Source organism: Puntigrus tetrazona, chromosome 20 (genome assembly GCF_018831695.1).
Source record: "Puntigrus tetrazona isolate hp1 chromosome 20, ASM1883169v1, whole genome shotgun sequence".
NCBI classification, from domain to species: Eukaryota; Metazoa; Chordata; class Actinopteri; order Cypriniformes; family Cyprinidae; genus Puntigrus; species Puntigrus tetrazona.
The window spans coordinates 23,192,542-23,210,779 of NC_056718.1; the positions used below are offsets into that span (position 1 = coordinate 23,192,542).

Here is an 18,238-nt window from a genome sequence, read left to right on the forward strand (position 1 = left end):
TGGTGCATGTAACATGGAGAATGGCTATACATTTTTTTTTTTTTTTTTTTTAATTATAACAAATAACTGAGCCATATTTTCCGCTCAGCCAATCAGTCAGTTATTTGTTACAATTTTAAAACTAGAAATATTTTTTTTGTTACAAACACCAGCATTACCGGGCTCGAAAGAGCCAGGATAAATTTAAAAACTCCTGTTCAAAATGTTCATGTCTCTACACCAATCAAACCACATGAAATGACATTAAACTAGCCTAACGCCGGCTAAACCGGTTGCAACAAAATGAGCTCGATCTCGTAATGCAAGCAAAAGGATGCTGCTCTTTTTAAAAAGTGTACGTTGAGTGCAAGGGTCGCGTGCTTGCATTTACATTTAGCCATTTTGGATCACTTTTCATCTCTCGTTCTGCTATATGCAATCGCGCTGTTGAATCTCGAAGGCTTTCGATCTGCCTTTCGTGCTGAATATTGTTTTGAACATCGCTATGCTGTTGTGAAATGGCGGTTAACGGACTACAAATTGTATTTGGGAGTCTGTCTGTAGTAGTATGCGTATGTATGTACAGTTTTGAAATGTATATTTAGTTACTTTGTGCTGTCAACGATTATTTGAAGGGATAGTTCACTCAACATTTGCTGTTCATTCTCATTTGACTCCAAACCCGTGTGACTTTGGTTTCTTCTGCGGAACATGAGAAGAAATTATAAGTTGCGCGTGAATGTGAGAGACTTGAGTTCATTGCGTTTCGCTGAAGAGATGATTTCAAGCTGGTTCGGAGTGAATGATGGAGGTATTTTGTGTTTTCGGGTGGACTATCTCTTTAAGCATCCAGAAGATCCGTGAGTCGCTGCTGTTAAAGGGACGATCCCTGTTAAAGATTACTGACGGGTCTTAATTTCTGTGAAATGTTTCGGGGGATGTTGCTGATGGTTAATGTTTGATTTGCCTGCGAGGATCTGGTCGAAGTGCTTTGCCGCTGAGAATCTCAGCGCTGCGTCTGTGCTCGTCTGAACCCCGATTAAAAGCACCAGTACCTTCGAGCCTGTCCTGTGATGAGTGCTTTGCTTTGAAAAACGCAAATGAATGTCACACGTGAGGTGTCTCTGTGGGACAGTGATTGGGAATGTGACGGTGGGGTGTTAGTTACGGGGAAGCGGCTGATGGTGACCCTCCGTCACGTTTCCCACCCGAAGCATGCAACGTTTAAAGCACAGCAGTGAATTTCTTGTATATTTGTAGCAATATTTAACAATGCATTGCATGGGTCAAAATGGATGTCAAAAAATCATTAGGGTATTAAGTAAAGATCATGTTTCGTGAAGGCATTTAGTAAGTTTCCTAACATAAATATATCAAAATTTAATTTCTAATTGGTAATGTGCATTGGTAGGAACTTAATTTTATTATACAGTTGCAAAATAGCATTTCAGATATCCAAATATTGTCCTAACCATGCACCAATGTAAAGCTTATTTATTTAGCTGTCAGATTATGTATAAATCCCCATATTAAAAAAAATACCCTTATGACTGGTTTTGTGGTCCAGGGTCGCAAATGTTTATGAGTCGGTGTGTATCCAATCCTGTTACACGTGCAAATGCAATCATACCGAAAGGAAGTACAACATTTACCACAGGCTATTTTTAGGGTATAAAATATGGTGAAACTTAACGCATGCAGAAAAATGTTGGTAACAATTAAACGACTGGCATAATCATATTCATACGCAAGAGCTGCTGATGTGTTAAGCATTTTATAATGGAGATTAATGACTTATCAAACGTTAAGGAAAAAAGTCATAAACTTCAAAAAGTTGAAAGAGCTTTGTGTTTTAGTGTGCGGGGGAAGCGGAAGTTTGTGTGGGCTGTTAGTTCACACCTGCGCGTTAAATAACGACTCCTGCTAGATTATGAATATTAATACATTGCTTTTAATACCTTGGTGAAGAGCCAAGTCATACATTAAAACTAAAATAATTTAATAAAAGTTAACTTTAACAGTCCATTACAATCGTCTGCCTTTTAGCAAACGATTGTGCGTAATACGTCACAGTGCGTAATTAATATTCATGAGCGCGTCGCTTCTGCCGCGCGCGTTGCTTTTTGGTATTTTTAAAGGTTTATATTCTCAATTTAGCGTGTAAGTAACTGAGTTTTAAACTACATTTTTTGTAGTATCACCATCCAGACCTTCACTGAAGCCAACGAAGAACTGCAGCGTTAACGGTAACGTTAACTTTCTCCGTTCCGGTCAGGTTGGACAGCTTAGCATTTTATTTAATCGTATGCTAAAAGATAGCAAAAGCAGAATTACGGTTGTTTATACTTGGAATTAAAACGTATTCTGTTTATACGCGACGTTTATTTCTTTACAAATGTCTCAGTGAAGACAAAAACATCCTAAAATTTGAATACTTTTTACCCTAGCGTAAACCCTGATATTAAATAGGCTAACGCTAATTTATTTAAAATATTTCGCAGTAAAACAAACATAAATTATACGTATCGCACATGATACAGCAGGCTTACGCCGTTTTGTGTTTGTTGTCAAGCCGTACTGCCACCTAGTGTTTAATTGAGTCACTGCAACTATAATAAAGCCCTTTTATCAACACCACAACAAAACGCTAAGTCCTGGGCAAATAAATTTAAGTTTATTGAAACATTTCATGTCATACAGTAACTACAGGTGGAACATTTATTCCCAAATCTCCCCCTGACAAATCCTATGACACTGGGAAAACAGAGCTGACAGAAGAATAAAGCACAAACCAGAAGGGAAAGGCGACTGAATCGGCTATAAAAAAGGAAAAAAGTTCCTCCACGTTAAAGTTGCATCTGTGCGGTGCCATGCACTGGCAGTGTGGGAAGCATTTCGTCTCACAAAACGTCTCCTAGATGAACTATTCAGTAAAAAGTAAATGAAAAGCCACCGAAGTAGCCCACATAATGATTAGAGGAGACCTTACGGCCAAAGGAGCTGATTGTCCCGACTTCCCTTCATACACCTGTGACAATTACAGCGGGGTGTTAAATAGCAGATTAAGTGTGATATAAATGACTTCACATGCCGAAAACCTGCTTAAACCGGTCTAATATCAGCTAAACACCAAGCTGTTTTTCTTCCAAGCAGGATAAAACAATTGTTTAGGGAATGTTTTATTGCTATGCAGCCCAAATGTTTCATTTAATATAGAGTAATCAATGCACAGACGTTCAGACCGGAGCAGTAACGTGAAAAGTGATATGTTAAATAACTCAACGGTAGTAAAGCAACACTGATGATTATAGGAACCTCTTCTAGAGATCTATACAGTAATGATCTTACAATTCACAGATTTTGAGGCACTACAGCCGACTCTACGGAGACTGAATAGGGTAAGAAAGTTGTTGAGAATCTTCCTCCTCAATTTCTGCACACCTTTATGTTACTTTTCTCAGAGTATAAAGAGTAAATTGGCTGGGATTAAATACGCTACGCTACATCGCTGTGTAAAAATGCAAGTTCACTTCCCTAGCAAGTTAATATCAGCATCTTTTACAAAGACGCCGTTAATACAGTAGGCTCAATGGCACTCGAAGGACGTCATTCAGTAAAGATGTTTGAAAATACCTCGACCGATATGTAAGGGTGGATATCATGAAAGATGTCAAGAAATGTCTAGGTCACATTTCATCAAAAAAAAAAAAAAAAAAAAAACTTAATTTAATTAAAATTTTTAATAAAAATAAAATTAATAAAATTAATAATTAATTTAATAAAAATTATATTTTTAAATTATTAAAATTAATAATTAATTTAATAAAAATTATATTTTAGGACCAATTATTTAAATTAGGAATAATTATTGTTTTTTTGTTTTTATACATTTTTAATTAAAAAAAACTTTTTTGTAATGAATTTAATTACATTAAATTACAAAGCGCATTCCTATATATATATATAATAATAAATTATTATACAAGTTAATTATTTGAAACTGTTTAATTTAGCAACAAAAATTTTATTGGTCTTATTTTCAAAAGAAATTTTTACTTTTCAGAGTATATATATATATATATATATATATATATATATATATATATATATATATATATATATATATATATATATATATATATATATATATATATATATATAATTAACGTGTTAACTATAAGAAAAAACAAAAAAACAAATGTCACAGAAAATTATATTTTAAGAATTTTTGCTTTAAAATATATAAATCGTTTTCTTGGTGGCAAAACATGACCTGGATATCTCTTCAACAAAACTGGCCCCAAAATTAATTCTAGATGTACTACATGGCACCTCTCCACTTCTGTTCTTGGCCTGTTAGTGAAGCAAGCAAAGAAAACGAAAGCTCATGGATGTGCCCTGTTGTGTCATTTCTGTCCCGGTCACCTACTGACCACCCTGTGTGCGAAACAGGAAGTAGCATCATCCCGTTTGCCTTCGCTTTGGAGCAGGGCGGGATCGCTCTAAGCTAAAACAGAGAAGTTAAAAACAATGTGCATACATCTCGAGCAAATGGTAACTCGTTGCTATATCCATCTACTTCAGTACAAGAGAAGAAGTGTGATTGATTAAAGTAGAAGCCCTACGTTTGAGCTCATTTGCAGCTCACCTACAGAGGGTTACACGAAAGAGCAAGTCAAGAATCGAAACTCTTATACCATATCACTCCATCCGATCACTTTACTCGCTATGTAAATATTTGTTTTGTCCAGTCAAGTGTTTCTTTACAAGAATAAACCAAGATGGTGACGTACATATGCAAACAATCCTTTGCGGCCACTGAGTAACAGTATGTCATCTTCCCTCAGTGTTTCTCAGTGGTTCATCCATCTCCAGTGAACGTCGAAGCAGTCTGTTCTCCAAACGGCATAGAACAAGAAGAATCTGGTATGATACATATAATACATGTGCAGTCTTAATCTCTTTCTGGTGTCTCCTCTTTCTCTCTCTCTCGTCTCCAGGATCCTTCTAGTAGTCTGGAGATCTAGGAGGAGCTCTCTGCAGACTCTGCCGTCTTGGAGGTCTTGTCGTCTGAAGGACTTTCACTGGACAAAGCAGCGTCTCCGTTCTCTGTTCTGTTGTTCACTAAATGCTTCCCTACAGCTTTAAGGAGAAAGAGAAAAGTAAGTCAGTTTGGATCAACTGTTCACCACAATTTTCTTTAAACCAATAAAGGCTTGTTTTTTTTTTTCATACAGTATTGTGCAAGCTCAGTTCTATTTTATATATATACAGACGTGGACAAAATTGTTGGTACCCTTTGGTCAATGAAAGAAAAACTCACAATGGTCACAGAAATAACTTTAATCTGACAAAAGTAATAATAAATAAAATTCTATAAATGTTAACCAATGAAAGTCAGACATTGTTTTTCAACCATGCTTCAACAGAATTATTAAAAAAAAATAAACTCATGAAACAGACCTGGACAAAAATGATGGTACCCCTAACTTAATATTTTGTTGCGCAACCTTTTGAGGCAATCACTGCAATCAAACGCTTCCTGTAACTGTCAATGAGACTTCTGCACCTCTCAGCAGGTATTTTGGCCCACTCCTCATGAGCAAACTGCTCCAGTTGTGTCCGGTTTGAAGGGTGCCTTTTCCAGACTGCATGTTTCAGCTCCTTCCAAAGATGCTCAATAGGATTGAGGTCAGGGCTCATAGAAGGCCACTTTACAATAGTCCAATTTTTTCCTCTTAGCCATTCTTGGGTGTTTTTAGCGGTGTGTTTTGGGTCATTGTCCTGTTGCAAGACCCATGACCTGCGACTGAGACCAAGCTTTCTGACACTGGCTAGTACATTTCTCTCTAGAATTCCTTGATAGTCTTGAGATTTCATTGTACCCTGCACAGATTCAAGACACCCTGTGCCAGGCGCAGCAAAGCAGCCCCAGAACATAACAGAGCCTCCTCCATGTTTCACAGTAGGGACAGTGTTCTTTTCTTGATATGCTTCATTTTTTTCGTCTGTGAACATACAGCTGATGTGCCTTGGCAAAAACTTCGATTTTTGTCTCATCTGTCCACAGGACATTCTCCCAGAAGCTTTGTGGCTTGTCAACATGTAGTTTGGCATATTCCAGTCTTGCTTTTTATGATTCGTTTTCAACAATGGTGTCCTCCTTGGTCGTCTCCCATGTAGTCCACTTTGGCTCAAACAACGACGGATGGTGCGATCTGACACTGATGTTCCTTGAGCATGAAGTTCACCTTGAATCTCTTTAGAAGTCTTTCTAGGCTCTTTTGTTACCATTCGGATTATCCGTCTCTTAGATTTGTCATCAATTTTCCTCCTGCGGCCACGTCCAGGAGGTTGGCTACAGTCCCATGGATCTTAAACTTCTGAATAATATGTGCAACTGTAGTCACAGGAACATCTAGTTGCTTGGAGATGGTCTTATAGCCTTTACCTTTAACATGCTTGTCTATAATTTTCTTTCTGATCTCTTGAGACAACTCTTTCCTTTGCTTCCTCTGGTCCATGTCGAGTGTGGTACACACCATATCACCAAACAACACAGTGATTACCTGGAGCCATATATATAGGCCCAATGGCTGATTACAAGGTTGTAGACACCTGTGATGCTAATTAGTGGACACACCTTGAATTAACATGTCCCTTTGGTCACATTATTTTCAGTGTTTTCTAGGGTACCATCATTTTTGTCCAGGTCTGTTTCGTGAGTTTATTTTTTTAAATAATTCTGTTGAAGCATGGTTGTAAAACAATGTCTGACTTTCATTGGTTAACATTTATAGAATTTTTATTTATTATTACTTTTGTCAGATAACAGTTATTTCTGTGACCATTGTGACTTTTTCTTTCATTGACCAAAGGGTACCAACAATTTTGTCCACGTCTGTATATATATATATATATATATATATATATATATATATATATATATACAGTATTGTGCAAGCTCAGTTCTCTTTTTATATATATATATATATATATATATATATATATATATATATATATATACGCACACACACACCTACACATACATATATATACATATACAAACAAAAAAACAATTATATGCTATAATTATATATATTTTTTACTTTAATACATGTATAGCCTTTTTAATCTATATGGTAAATATTTTTATTAATACATTTTTAATGTTTCAATTTGTGTTTTAACTGTAATATCATTATTTAGCAACATTTATTACATTATGTATTAATTAATTCATGTTTATGTCTTATTGCCTGCATTAAAATAAAAAATAAAATTAAACTTATAATACAATATTAATGTGATATGAACAACCATGCAAAGACAATGAACAATAGTACAAGTTGAAATAAAACAATGGCTTAATATATGCATAAATTAAATAGCCAGTTTTGAGTAAACAGTTACAGAAAGCAACAATTTAATAACATTTACTTAACTAAACATTTCTTAAATATACTTATAACTCCACCAGCAAGTTAACTTAAAATGAATGAGTTAGAAAAATAATATTTTTGGCCATTTTTGAGACCCCCTACTTTAATCAGGTATGTATTTTTATTATTGCATTACTTTTCTTATTTTATTTTAAAAATGCATGTAAATGTTACTGAGCAGAGTAGTGTATTTTTCAGTTTACACTTATTAGTAAATGCTGTACAACCTGTTTGGAAGAACATGAATTGATTCAGTACACTTGCCTTGTAGGGAAGCAGGGTCAGCAGTGCCATTATTGTGAGCGGCTCCTGACCCCTCCTCCAGCTCGTCCAGGTACAGACGGTAGCGGTGTCCGCTGTCATCTTCATACTCCACGTTCTCATCGTCAGAGTCCACCTCTGGAGCCACGTAAACCACCTCGAACTCAATTTCCCCCCGCTGCAGAACGAGGAAAAAAAAAAATGAACATCTGGAAGTGTGGGTGTATGAGTAAATGTCAGGTCTGTTTGTTATGCGAGGTAAACGTAACCTTTGGTTGCTCACACAGAGTTATCGTACGATAGGGCTGTCGAATTAAAATCTGAATTTCGAATATTCATCAAAAAAAAAAAAAAAAAAAAGAGGCAGAGAAGATCTTGTTTACATAAAAAAAAAAAAAGTTCCCTAACTGAAATTCCGCCTTTTAAAATCAAATATAATTTGAACACTGGATAATATTTAAGTGCAAAATTCAAATTAAGTTTTTCAGCCATTTTGACAGCCCTATCATGTCACGTCAGAAGACTTATATCTCCTATGATTCGTCTATGATGCAGAGATGTTCATAAAAAAAAAAAAAAAAAAAAAAAAAAAGACAACATCAATTCAGAGAAGATCTAGTTTACCTCAAAACTGAAATTATCCTTTTAAATTCGAGTATCAGTAATATTTAAGTGCAATTTTTTAATTTAGTTTTTCTGCCTTTTTGACAACCCTATCATATGACTTCGGAAATCTTGCACACCAGTTACATAAATCACTTATGCTTCGTCTACGATGCATTTTTTTGTCATTTCAGAGCCTGACAGACCAAGTCCTCGTTTGCTTTTACTAAACAGAAAACAGCGCCCACTTTGTGCGTTCGACAGAAAAGAAGTCAGATGGGTCTGGAGCAACACGAGGGTGAGGAAATGACCTTTTTTAGGTGAACATCTCCATTAACAGGCATGCTCTCTTCAAAGCCCGATTACAGAGCAGAGTTTCTCTGCAGGTGTGAGGAAGGGATTGAAACACGGTTTTAATAATAAAGTACAGGTCACGCGCTAAGCCTGATCATACTGCCCCCTCACCTGCTGCGAGAGGATGGTGACGGCCTCTTTGTGCTTTGCATCTCTCAGGTTGATGTTGTTGACGGCTAAGATGGCATCTCCCACATGCAGTCCTCCGCAGCGCTCTGCGGGCTGGGTTGGGTGGATTTCGGAGATGAGGATGGGAACGCCGTGCTCTTTCCCGCCCTGTAAGCATCAGATCACGACTTTGATCTCGGAACATAAAACGGTTCATCAATTGAAACCAGATGAATTAGCCTGCGTATGAAAATCAAAGGATGTACTCACGGTAATAGAGATGCCAAGTCCTTCGTGATCTTCTTTGGTCAAAACCACTTTGCGTATAGGGCCTACTCCCTGAGTCTTTTTCAGAGAATCTGTGTCCTGCCGAGGAAAACGTAGAGAGGAATTAAATCAGGTTTACCACAAAATCAGACAAATTACTATATTTATTTATAGTGCATATAAATCATTTAGCTTCTTTCATAGACTACTATATTTATATTGTGACAATGTTTTCATATTTATAGTACGTTGGAAAAATCTTACTCTTGTGGCTGTCATTATATAGTAAACTTAACATATTTAAAGTATATTAAAACAACATAATTACATTTTTTACTTTAAAATGTATAATAGTCAAAAATATATTTAATTTAAATATATAAATGTCAATATGGACATGCAAATATAGTTTTAAGGATTCTTAAATGTGATTTTTTTTTTTATAATTTTAGTTAAACGGTTCATAATTCGTAAAAGTTAAAATAGTATATTAATAAAGTTAGTTTCACTACGATAGTTTTTATTTTAATTCAGTTTTATTTTTAGATTTTCGTTTTAATTTTAGGTAAGGTTTTTGTAATTTTGTTTTTAAATTACTTTAGTATTTAAAACTAAAATAAATAAAAAGGCGATTTAGCATCTAGCTGAAATTTTTTTGGTAATTTTTTTTGTATTTCCTTTTTTATTTGAAGTAATTATTTTTTACTTGAAGTGAACAATAATAAAATAAATAAAATGTTTAACTTCTGAATTTGATTTTCGGGTCAAATTTCCTAAAGGCCCAATATTCTCGTTTTCTCAAATTTTACTTTGATAAATGTCAAGTAAACAAGCTCACATGCCATTTTACCAACTGTTTGCCAAGTAAATGAACCGAATGCGCTATCTTACATGCCCCACGGGTGATGGCAAGGGTTTTTTGGGATCGTTGCGCCCCCTGCAGGCTCGGATCACTGTTTTATGGCGGTGCAGGTGAATCTCAGCTTCAAGCTGGTTCCACAGCTTGTCATGAGCTGGTCCTTTCATGTCTCTCCCGAGCAACTGGATCTGCTGCACCCTGAATAAAAGAGCATTCAGGTTTAAACTGACACCCAGAACTCCGTGCCAATCTTGGCTCTTTGCATGGAAGATATCGTCACTTGAAACTCACATAATGGTCAATCAGAACAGAAGATCAATGCTGTCTCTTACCTCCCTGCCAGCTCCTTGTCCAGATACTTGGCTGCCAGTCTGGCGCCGTACACCTCGGCCTGTAGTACCGCAATGTGCCTGCGGAGGGCCTCGTTCTCTTTCTTCAACATCTTCACCTCTGCCTCCAACTTGGCCTCCTTCACTTTTTCTTTCTTGCTGGCCTCCAGCTCCTTCTCCTGAGACACGCGGTCAAACAAAGTCAAGAGGTGAGTACCAGCGCGCCAGAACTCTGACCATGTATTTTAATAACAGTCACGTCTGTCATTAACGGCCTTTCTGAACAGGACAAGAAACAGAAGACCTACGTCACCACAAAAACTACAAACTCACAACAGTGCATATGACAAGCGAGGTGAGATCAGAGGACAAACAAACACTCTAGCTTAGACATACCGCTAAATGGGTGCACATTAATGCTGTCGAACAGACTAAGGGTGGGCGGTATACGGGTAGAAATGATTAACCTGTAGAGATTTTGGACTATCGTCTCTATGGCGGTTACACACTCGTGTAGCGTCCCTGTGATACATGTTCACAAAAAATTATTTGAGCGTGTTTTTAAGCATTGCGGTTCAAAAACGAGTGATTTTAAGCCATTTGCAAAGTGCGGCTCATCACGCTATGTGAAGAGGGTGATCGTGGTTATTTTTGCAGCTTTATGGCCTTTTAATACACGCACTTTTATGTGACAAAATGCATGTCTTTGCAAGAATTATAATTGCATGTCATAAATACAGTAATTTAGGTCTTAAGTGAAAGCAAACGGCTGGGAAAGAAAACAGATAAAATTATGCTGGATATGGGCAGCTCTTAAAGTGACAGCAGTTTAATATTCCTGCTGTCTGTCATTTATGTTATATTATGCTATTTCTTATTAGTTCAACTGTAGTTTTTGCCCTATTGCTCGCAATTAGTTTCTTATTTAAATCACAGACTGTTTACTTGTCAGTGAGCTTGAGGTTGTTGGTTTTTTTAGGCTAGTATTATTTTATTTTGCGATATTGACAAGAATTATGAAATTTCTATGTCTTCAAAAATTTTGACATAAAAAAAATCTTATTTAAAGCGAAAATAACTACATTGTGATACATCTCATAAAGAAATGATATAACATTTGGATCATATCGCTGTATTACTCTACTACAAGTTTACCAGTAGTGTAAAATAAATCTCTTCATTTGTTACAACCCCTAAAAAAAAGATACATCTAGCATTAGCTACGTACCAATATTGAACTTCGGGGCCGATATTGATCGGCTTGTATCAGCGATTAAAGGTGCAGTCAATGTTAGCCACATTTCGGTGAAATTGCGCAGACATAAAAGGTCTATTGTTTAAGTTTAAGTCACTTTCAGCTTTCTCTTGGTCAGTGTAATGAATCTGTGAAGGAAGAGTTTCGTTCTAATGCAAAAGCCACAATCATGTGGATTTAAAATACCGGATATCGCCCACAAAATGTCACCCAACACTATTAAATGACCACACCTTAACGGCATTTGGTGGCCGACACGGATTCTTTTACTTTTTCAGACGGTTCAATTTTCCAAGGTTTTAGCGAATACTGTATCGGCTACCAATATATCACTCACGTCTAGCAGTTGGAACAAGGAACATTTAAAACAGACAGCAGCATCATTAACAGAGGGAAAAAGTGGAGTTAGAAAGGACGCACACAGACTCAAAAAGATGCAGAACTTACCTTGTCCTCCACTGAGGGAACAGGCTTAAGATTGAGAAGAAAAACAGAGGGTCAAAGGTTAAAAGAGGCAGGGTTAAACAGAAAGGCTGGTTACAGAAGCATCAACGTTCATCCTTACATCATTAGGGTTAAGTCGGGAAGACACCGAGCAGAGTGTCAACCCAACCAGAGCCTGTTAGTGTTCATTACAGCTGATTATACAAAGACACTGCTATAACGACCCCATCAAATATCGCTACGCTACACAGTCAAAAGTATGCAGACACATATACTAATAAGTGGACTGAGCTATTCCAGCCACCCCGTCAGTGACGGCTGAACGGAATGAAGCATACAGCCCACGCACTCGTCGCAGACGTGTAATCTCTGTAGTCAGTTTGCACCCTTGGCTAATGTAAGTGATGCTACAGTGAAGTGAAAAAGTCTAGGAGCGACGGCAGGTCACCCACAGAAGCTCACGAAACAGGACAGAGAGTTCTGAAGCATGAAGTGCATGAACACAGTCTCCAGCTTCAACACTCACTGTCGACTTACAAACGGCCTCTGAAAGCTACGTCAGCTTGAGCTGGAAGCTTTTTAAATAGTCTTGTCGTTTTAATTTAATGGTCTAAGTTTATATTGGATATATAATGCTGGTCCAAAGTGTGGGGGTCAGGTATTTACCAGAAAACAGTTTTGAACACTGATGATAATAATAATAATAATGAATTAAATCTTCACATATGCATATTAGAATGATTTCTGAAGGAACATTAAAATAGAAAACCTATTTTAAATTGCAATAATATTTCCATGATATTATTTTTACATTTTAAGCAAATAAACGTAGACTTTTTTTAAAAAAAACATCTCGTTTCAATCACTCCCGAGTTGAAACTTTCTTTTGAGAGACAATACATTTATAAATGCACTTTCTGATGTAAAACTTTGCAGCATGTTTTCATTAACTATCAATAATATTTAAATACTACTTTTTTATTTCATTAGACTCTCTATCCATTAGGTCACAAGGGGCAGTCGCATTTTATTTGTAGTTTATTTAGACAAAATCTTGTTGGTTTTTTACAAGAAAGCAGTTAACTGCTTGCACGCCATTTATGCATGTTCTGTAATGCATATTTACAAATACTGACGGTTTTCAGTAATAGGACAACTAAACCTGCACTGCACCGCAATGATAGTCCATGGTTTGTTTGCTAAATGCCATGACAACAATCCTATATGCGAAACAGGCTGCTGGTTCGTCTAGCAATACTTTTTAGATTGATCTGGAAGAACTTGTTGGGCTAGAAATCCCGTTCTATTCATCAGGGTCATACCAAATAAAAAGCTTTCCCACGATAATTGCCATATTTTTCGAATGAGATGATCCGTGATCAGGTGTCCACATACTTTTGACCACATAATGAGCGAAAGATCCACGTGGCCGTAATGCTAACATATTAATCTAGATATCTAGAGCACACATCTAGATATAAAACCTAGTCTTGCTATATTTGTAGGAAGCTGTTGCTGTGCTCACCATCCTGTCCTTGATAGAGTCAGAGTCGACCGCCTGTCCACCTTTGGCTTGGAGTTTGAGCTGCATGGCGTGAAGTTGAAGAAGTTGTTCGTGGACCTCCTTCTCCACCACAACCTTCTCTGCCTGGACATCTGTCAGCTCCGACCGCAGGTCCACCAGCTGAGCCTGAGGCGCACACACACACACACACACACACACACACACACACACACACACACACACACACAGACAGACAGACAGACAGAGTATAACTAGCCATCCAACAATCATGAATCATGCTGACACAGAGTTGTACTGACTCAAGTAGTGTCTGCATATGACATCCTGACCATCCTTCTCCAATCCACAATAGAGCAGACATACAAAAATATAAAGTATAAATACGAAAACAATCGTTTATCCAGCTATATGTGACTTTTTGAGGGACTAGCAATTAGTGCAAGTTTTCTGGTATGCAGCCATGGTGACTATGTGAAAAGACCGTAGATCGATCTTAGCTTGCAGCGGTCCGTTTAAAAGAATAGTTCATCCAAAAATACAATTTTGTTTCTTATAAGCGTGCAGCTTTTCACTTCACAACACATTAATTGATGGACTGAATGGAGTTTGTTATCTGCTCATTCTGACCACATTGGGATAAATTTAGCCTTTCTCACCAATCAATTCAGTTTAAGAAACAATCCCATGCAGGGCCAGAAAGCTCTCCGATTTCATAAAAAATATCTAATATCCAAAGATGAGTGAAGGTCTTACAGGTTTGGAGTGAGTAATTAAAACAGGATTTATATTTTTGGGTGAACTATCCCTTTAAATTTCCTCTTCCTCTTTCTAAGGATTCCGCTTCCCTTCAGAAGAGCGTACTCTCATCTGACACACTCATTAACGACCACAGCCATGGTGAATAATGACATCCCATCCAGCATCAGAAGGCCTCACCATTAGAAAGCAGCTCAATCCTCCAGCATCTCAGCCTCTTAGGAAGGCAAGCTGCGTCAAGGACAGATATAGACGTCCTCTTATAGAAAAACTACTCATTTATTTATGCGCCTAATCTCTGCTGGATAGCCAAGGTTAGCTGAGGGACTCTCATATTCAGCAGTAACGCAGCAGAGAAGGTCCGTTTATCGGTCATTATGAGTAGTCCTGAAACAAGAGCGGTGAATCTGAACCCAATGCCAACGGCTGCTTGGAATGCTTCAGATTCGCATTGAAAAACCAAGAAAAAGTGGCACGGTCTACTTTAAAGTTGCTAGTTGTAAGTCTGTATACTCTTTAACAACGCTTCTACAAGCAAAACCAAGTATCTTTCCATTAATTTAACAATGTAACTTAATCGGACACAAAACACTCCAAAAGGAGTTCAATAAAACTAGAGGAAAATGCCTCATCGTTTCAGGGCGAGACTTTTCATACAGTGCAAGCCCTCAGAAAGGGCTACCAGTGCAGATATTTGGGTGGATCCGTCTGAAAATTACATCACAGGAGTAGATTTGTTTTTTTTAAAGTCAGCATGAAATCAAAATGGACCCTTTTTATTTTCTTCATGACCAATCCCCATCTCCCCATCGGTTTCTTTCAGATTGAATGGGTTGAGAATGCAGTTTCATGTCGACTAACCGGTAATGATGTAAAAAGACATACCACTGTTTTGTTTTTCAGGCAATCGTTGAGGGTTCAACTACGTTAATGCACTTAAAACATCATTTGAAACTTGAATTGGAAGTTTATTTGCAACGCTTCGCCTTATGCAAATGAATCGAGAATGCAGTTTAATGCATTAACCGTAAACCATAATGTTGGCGTATTTAATAACAGAGACGTACTACGCTACTACAGTTTGTTTTGGACAAGTACTATGTTAATACCATGGTATTATGAAGTACCATTGAAATGAGTACCTTAAAATGTATATAAATACCATGAAATGGTACCGTTATTGTATAACAGGACCATCACAGTAGCTTTTTAAGAACAGGAAGCCGTCACATCCAGCTCTCCTCCAGTACAGCATGGAGTTTTTATCAAGCTGTGTGTTAATCCGCTCTGCTCAGCAGAGGTAGGCGTATGGGCGACCTCCTCACCTGCTAAAGTACCTTTTCCAGAAAGAAATTCAGCTTCCCACACAAACACAGCGGTGAGTCAGCGCAGGTAAGAACATGTTATTTTGAATTTTATCTCCTAAACCCTCTCGCGGGTCCTCCGCGGCAAAGACAATTCATTTCTCAGCTGGGGGGGAGATAATACTGCTTTTCAAATTGGGCCGTGAGCTTCGATAAAGAGCCATTAACAGATTTGAAAAGTGGTGGGAAAAGCAGATTACCCGAGCCGGTCCCCTGAGAAACCTGTATCTGCCAAGAACACAGACAAGATGCCAATTATCCAGACTGTGTGACAGAAAAAAAAAAAAAAAAAAATCACAGGTCAGCTCAGCAGCAACAATACTTAATACAAACATGACCCGGCACATAAGTGCATGTTATGCTGCCGGTTAAAGTTAAAGGATCATTTCTGTGATGCACTGCAGTCGGTTTAAACAGAAGAATGACCAGTGTCTGGTATTGGCCGGATGAGCAGGTCTGACAGGTTTTTAATTTGTCGTCCTCCTAGTTTTCCGACTATTCGGTTCGCACCACATGCAAAGCATTGAAGAAATCTCTTCCCAAACTGGCAACTTTTTATGCTTGTTTATGCAGCTGGCATCGAGATGCTGCGTGTCCGGAGAACAACAACAACAACAACCAAAAAAAAAAAATCGACAATTGCACATATGCATTATTTATCAGACAGCCTACGTGAAGTGACAAACAGTTTGAACGGGGTATGAGTTCATCTGATAACAATATTCAGCTAACACTGTTTATTTTGACAATACAAAGAAGCTCATTTTTCAAATTTCGCTTATTAAGTATATATTTAAATCTATTGCTCTAAATATGTGCAAGACTCATGACCGTCACAACATGCTTTGCATAAAGGTTTTGATCTCCCTGTGGTAATAAGCAGATTAACTGTGCTGTAGGCTTTACTTACTAACCAAAAGCGCCACATTGTAAATTTAGAGTAATCTTTTAAGTTGTGCTATGTGGAATGAAAAGCTCGCGTTTAATCAACAATAACGTCGCTTAAAAAGAACAGTAGGACTTAAATTAATAATGAAGAATGCAAATGATGCACCGCCATCTATACTAGCATGCCCATGTCTTATTATTTTTCCTTCATTTATTTTGCACTCAAAAAGAACAATTTAACCATATGATATATATATATATATATATATATATATATATATATATATATATATATATATATATATATATATATATATATATATATATATATATATATATATATATATATATATATATATTTATATTTTATATATTTTTTTTTATATATATATATATATATATATATATATATATATATATATATATATATATATATATATATAAAAAAATATATATATATATGCAAAAAAATTTTTTTTTCCTTTTTGCATATATATATATATATATATATATATTTTTTTTTTTTTTATTTTTTCATATTTATATATATATATATATATAATATTTGCTCAATTTATACTCCAATGCTATTTATGTTTACATAGTATTTTTGTTAGTGTAGATTATCAATAAAACTATTCATAACAACATGCATGAACTATTCATATTCTATCTTTCTAAAACAAAATTAAAAATATTAAACGGCCATATTATAGCTGTTAATCAGCCCTAAACGTTCAGACCCAAAAGGTCACAAGACAACGCATACAGCAAAGTACAATGTCAGTAAACTAAAAAAAAAAATTTGTACGAGAACATCCGTCTGTTTTCCTCACCTCTAGTTTGTGGTTGAGCTGAAAGATGGTTTGTGATTTATGACACAGCTGAGCAAAACACGAGCTGAGGCTGGTCATCTTCTGACGGCCCTCGTACGTGATATCAGCCTGATCCGGGTCGATCTCTCCCAGCAACAGATCCACGTCCACAAACGCCTTGTCAAACTCCTTCTCCAGCACCTCCAGCCACCGGAACATGGACATACCGGAGCCGGGAGCCGCGGCGGGACCGGGAGAGAGGGCCGAGCCCGGGGAGACAGCACCGCCAGCGGACGCAGACATGTTTAACACGGACGCAAGAAGAACGCACGGATAACCCGAACTGTAGTCCTTTACTCGGTGCGATCGCCGGCCGATGAAGTTATATTAACGCCAGACTTCCGACGAGATAGAGAGCGAGAGCGATGTTTTGTCGGCGTGTTTTTCCGCGCTCTCATCTGACCAGGAAATCCGAGAGCGAGCCGATCGAGCGGGGATCGATTGGTTTGGTCTGCCACACGATGGAGCCCGTCAATGAAGAAGTCGATAGACGAGCGATTCGATTACCGAGTATAAACAGTATTACGATTCACTAAAACAAAACAAATTAAGTTTAATCAAAAGAAAACTTCAGCTAGCTGCCGAGGAAACATTTCTCATTTTAACTTAGTTTAACTTGGTAAAATAATTAAAATAACTAAATCCGAAATAAAATTAAGAAATGCTAATTAAACACTGTTAAATATTAAATGAACACAATTTATGTCTAAAAACTTTTATTTTTCTTTATTCGCCGCGCCACCCAACCATGAATTAATTAATTAATTAATCAATCAATTAATTAATTAATTAAAATAAAACTACAGCTAGCTCCCAAGGCAACATTTCTCATTTTAATTTAGTTTAACTTGATAAAAATAATTAAAATAACAAAATCTGAAAAAAAAATTAAGAAATGCTAATTAAACACTGTTAAATATTAAATGAAC

General features: G+C 36.9%; 1 protein-coding gene and 1 long non-coding RNA gene across 6 annotated transcripts; one reads left to right on the forward strand and one right to left on the reverse strand.

Moving 5' to 3' along the window:
* Positions 1–2,079: 2,079 nt before the first annotated feature.
* Positions 2,080–13,541, forward strand: LOC122324747. 4 transcript variants are annotated; one of them, XR_006247220.1, is made up of 9 exons: positions 2,080–2,225; positions 3,337–3,377; positions 4,980–5,141; positions 7,693–7,922; positions 8,480–8,583; positions 8,799–8,917; positions 10,217–10,411; positions 10,490–10,557; positions 13,407–13,541. It is a non-coding gene; the product is annotated as an uncharacterized LOC122324747 (long non-coding RNA). The 4 variants fall into 4 exon arrangements; XR_006247221.1 differs by lacking the exon at positions 3,337–3,377; XR_006247218.1 differs by lacking the exon at positions 2,080–2,225 and having other exon boundaries at positions 2,612–3,377.
* On the reverse strand, positions 4,990–17,895 carry gopc (golgi-associated PDZ and coiled-coil motif containing). 2 transcript variants are annotated; one of them, XM_043219391.1, is made up of 9 exons: positions 17,271–17,894; positions 13,427–13,591; positions 11,905–11,928; positions 10,206–10,381; positions 9,906–10,071; positions 9,018–9,113; positions 8,751–8,915; positions 7,686–7,860; positions 4,990–5,121 (listed from the first exon to the last, which is right to left on the reverse strand). In XM_043219391.1, the coding sequence occupies exons 1-9, from the start codon at positions 17,550–17,552 to the stop codon at positions 5,003–5,005; spliced, it is 1,368 nt and encodes a 455-aa protein (XP_043075326.1). In that variant the 5' UTR covers positions 17,553–17,894; the 3' UTR covers positions 4,990–5,002. The 2 variants fall into 2 exon arrangements, with proteins under 2 accessions (XP_043075326.1, XP_043075327.1); XM_043219392.1 differs by lacking the exon at positions 11,905–11,928 and having other exon boundaries at positions 17,271–17,895.
* Between the last annotated feature and the right edge of the window lie 343 nt (positions 17,896–18,238).

Excerpts from the sequence above, each read along its gene's own strand:
- gopc (XM_043219391.1), bottom strand. The coding sequence starts at position 17,552 with ATGTCTGCGTCCGCTGGCGGTGCTGTCTCCCCGGGCTCGGCCCTCTCT. Across the intron at positions 8,916-9,017 it reads GACTTGGCATCTCTATTACC|GGCGGGAAAGAGCACGGCGT; the intron begins GTGAGTACATCC and ends TGATGCTTACAG. Across the intron at positions 7,861-8,750 it reads TCACCATCCTCTCGCAGCAG|CGGGGGGAAATTGAGTTCGA; the intron begins GTGAGGGGGCAG and ends CTCGTTCTGCAG.